The sequence below is a fragment of the Terrapene carolina genome, unplaced genomic scaffold, assembly GCF_002925995.2.
Source record: "Terrapene carolina triunguis isolate 2854851 unplaced genomic scaffold, T_m_triunguis-2.0 Scaffold833, whole genome shotgun sequence".
Classification (NCBI taxonomy): Eukaryota; Metazoa; Chordata; order Testudines; family Emydidae; genus Terrapene; species Terrapene triunguis.
The window spans coordinates 2,196,617-2,199,808 of NW_020665184.1; the positions used below are offsets into that span (position 1 = coordinate 2,196,617).

Here is a 3,192-nt window from a genome sequence, read left to right on the forward strand (position 1 = left end):
GGACGTGGGGTCTCGCGGGTTAGAGCGCTGAGTGCCAGAACTCCTGGTGACAGCGGGGCAGGGGTAGCCCGTGCCCCTCACTCACCGCTCCCACTCCTCCTCCGCCTCCTCGGCCGTCAGGGTGCGGTGCTTGGCCACGGGGGTGAAGTTGTACCAGTTGCTGACCGGGAAGGCTTCGAAGGCGCCATCAGGGCACTGCGTGAAGATGTAGTAGGAGGCGTTCTCAGTCACGCCGCCCTTCTTCACCCCTTTGAACCTGGACACGAGGGAAAGGGAGAGCTGGATTCAGGGGGGCACCTGGGATCTGGTCCAATGGCCCAGCGGTTGGGGCTGGAAGCCAGGACCTTGGGTAGGGAGTGGAAACTAGTGGTTAAAGCAAGGAGGCTGGGGAGGCAGGACTCCTAGGCTCCACTCCTGGCTCGGAGGGAGTGAGTCTAGTGGTCAGAGCAGGGACACAGCGACCTAGGATTCCTGGGCTCTTCCTCTGCCCCGTGGCATGGGGTTAGGGCCACACTCTAACCCTCCCTCTCCAAAGGAGGCTGCTGGCCTGCACAGCTGGGGCTTGGAGCGCAGGCTGGAGGGGCTTATGTGTTTGGACCCAGCGCTCACAGTTCGGCCCCCAGGACCCCCCACTCACTTGCGCCCAGCTTTGCCGTTGACCTTGAGGATCCAGGGCTGGTCCTCGGGCTTGAACTCCCGCAGGACAATGCCGTACTTCTTGCGGCGCGCCTCCTCCCGCAGCTTGCGGTTGAACTCGCTGCCGGCCCCCGACTCCGGCATCTCCTCTTCCTGGTAGATCTTCTTGTTGCTGAGATCTCGCTCCATTTTCGCCTGCGGGAGGGAGCAACGGAGAAGGTCACCTCCCTGTCCCCGGGGAAAGAAAAGCCCCCCTGCTCGGTCGCCTCGCTGCGTCCGGTCCCCCAGCGCTGCACGGCAGTGCCCGCTCAGCTCCCTGTGGCGCCGAGCTAGCAACGGCCATGCCGTGACCCGGCCCAGGCCGCCCACAGCGCTGCGCACTAAGAGCCAGAGCGAACGCTGGGCTTCGGGGCTGAAACCGAGCCACCTCCTGGGACCCCTTGCCAGGCTGAGAACAGCCCTGCACCCGGGGCACTGAGAGAGGGCTCACCGCTGTCTGCCGTATCAGGGATCCATCCATGCAGGGGGTGGGCCCAGATGTGTTCCCCAGCATGGTGGGGAAGCAAGAAGCTGCCCTGTGGTCCAGTGCATTATGGGGGGCGCTGTGCCCAGTAGTTCTAGCCTTGCTGGCAGGCCCAGCCCCAGATGCAGTCACAACTATCGATCCACCCTGCTCGAGTGGCCAGGCCGTCAGCGCAGAGGGAGCTCCGGCACCTGGCAGTGCCTCCAAGCAGCGGGCAGGCTGCCCTTGCCATGGCGGGTTAGGGGGGACCCTACCTGGTGCCAGGTGGTGAAGTTGACCTTGTCAGCGGCGTTGAAGGCCATGATGTTGTACTTCTTGGGTGTGTTTCTGCAGCAAGAGGAGGGCAGACACCTGAGCGGCCAGTAGCTCCAGCTCGAGGAGTGAGCGACATCCCCATGCCCCCCACTGCAACCCCGGCACTATGCTGAGCACTCGCTAGCCACACAGCAAATCGCACCCGGGCAGCAGGGCTACCCAATCCCTGCTGCCAGCGTGCCTCAGCCCTGCCCAGCCCCCCTCCCTGGGGCGTTCGGCCCCCAGGTCCCATTCAGGCCCCCGTCTCTGTACTGAACCCACCACAGGGTCCAGTAGGATCGATACGACACAACAGGCGGCCTGGCTCAATTCCCTGCCCTGCGCACCTGGGTGATCTTGGGCAAACCACAGTCCCGCTCCGTGCCTCAGTTTCCCATCCCACCCTTTGTCTATTTAAACTGCAAGCTCTTCAGGGCAGACGCCATGAAGGTCCGGGACAAAGGGCCCTGATCTCAATTGGGGAGTTACCATAATACGCCAAATATACGTGGCCTCGGGCTCAGCAGGAAGCATGGTGTTTAGATCAAACAAAACAGAGGCTGGACAGCCAGGGAGACGGGCTGAGATGTACAACTTGGTTCATCCGTTGTCAGAGAACAGTGACCTGAGCTTGATTTGACCCAGCAATGCAGGGGACACTCCCCCACCTCCGCTCTCAGCTCTGGCATCTTAAACTGTGGCTGTCTGTTTTCCCAAGGGAGATAAGCTCTCAGCCAGGCGCCGCGTGGGCAGAGAGGGCTGGGAAATCAGAGAGAAAGGACTCACTTGGGTACTCGCACCACATACTCTGTAACCGACTGGCTACTCGTGCCCTGGGGAGAGAACAAAGAGTGAGGTTTCATTTCAGAGGTGTGCGTTACCCAAGGGCTAGTCAGGGAGCCCCCCTCCCCGATCACAGCCGGGGACACAGGAGAGGGTTAAAACAACAGCAGCAAGGCTGCTGGGGAGAAATTAACAAGGGCTCTCTGTCCTCTTGCTTCAGGGCATTAGCTGGGGTCAGGGAGGGATTTTCACATAAGAAGAGTTGACAGGTGATGAGGGGTTGGCAGCTTCCTCTGGGACACTCAGGACGAGTCACTTGGAGACTGGATCCCGAACTAGATGGGTATCAGTCTAGGCCAAGGAGACAGGGCATATTTCCCAAACCTACGATGACTCAGAGGAAACTGAGAACTTACCAGGGAGGTCATTTTGGCAGAGAGGGGGCTGCGCGTGTCCACCTGGGCTTCCAGGAAAGGATCTAAGAGAGAAACTAAAAGTCAGTGCTTCCAGCAGGTTAGCAGAGCAAGCACTGGCAGGAACCCACGCGGGGCTGGGAGGGGGAGCCAGGAGAATCCAAAAACCTCCAAGAGGCAGAGGCAAGGAGAAGCTGATGCACGCGGGGACGTTTGGGGATGAGAACAGACGGCCAGAAACTCAGCTGGAGAAGCCGTGCTAGAGCAGGGGGTTGGGAGCCAGGACTCCTGGGTTCTGTTCCCAGCGCTGGGAGTGGAGTGGGGTCTGCTGGTTGGTGCTGGGAATGATATTGGACAAAGGTATAAAGCCAAGACACAATACTGAACCAGTGTCTCGTGTGCCCAGTTCCACGGCCCCCGCCCACGGGCGAGTTGGCCCAGGCCTCCCCCAGGGTGCTTCCTTCCAGGCCCTAGGAGGGTTAAATTACATGCAGAGGCCTTGAATGACATCAGGCCTTTTAAAGAAGCCCCCTAACAATCACC

General features: G+C 60.6%; 1 protein-coding gene across 3 annotated transcripts in view; it reads right to left on the reverse strand.

Annotated features, from left to right (window-relative positions):
* The window catches only part of GTF2F1 (general transcription factor IIF subunit 1), a 15,755-nt gene that overhangs the window by 10,234 nt on the left and 2,329 nt on the right, over nucleotides 1-3,192 (reverse strand). For all 3 annotated transcript variants that reach the window (XR_003370230.2, XM_024200020.3, XM_024200021.3), the window contains exons 2-6: nucleotides 2,653-2,714; nucleotides 2,240-2,286; nucleotides 1,414-1,486; nucleotides 638-831; nucleotides 86-256 (exon numbers count right to left, since the gene is read on the reverse strand). Coding sequence is in view for 2 of the 3 variants with exons in the window: in XM_024200020.3 (XP_024055788.2) it covers nucleotides 86-256; nucleotides 638-831; nucleotides 1,414-1,486; nucleotides 2,240-2,286; nucleotides 2,653-2,714 (547 nt within the window). In the remaining variant the exon portion in view is untranslated. The remainder of the gene's footprint in view (nucleotides 1-85; nucleotides 257-637; nucleotides 832-1,413; nucleotides 1,487-2,239; nucleotides 2,287-2,652; nucleotides 2,715-3,192) is intronic.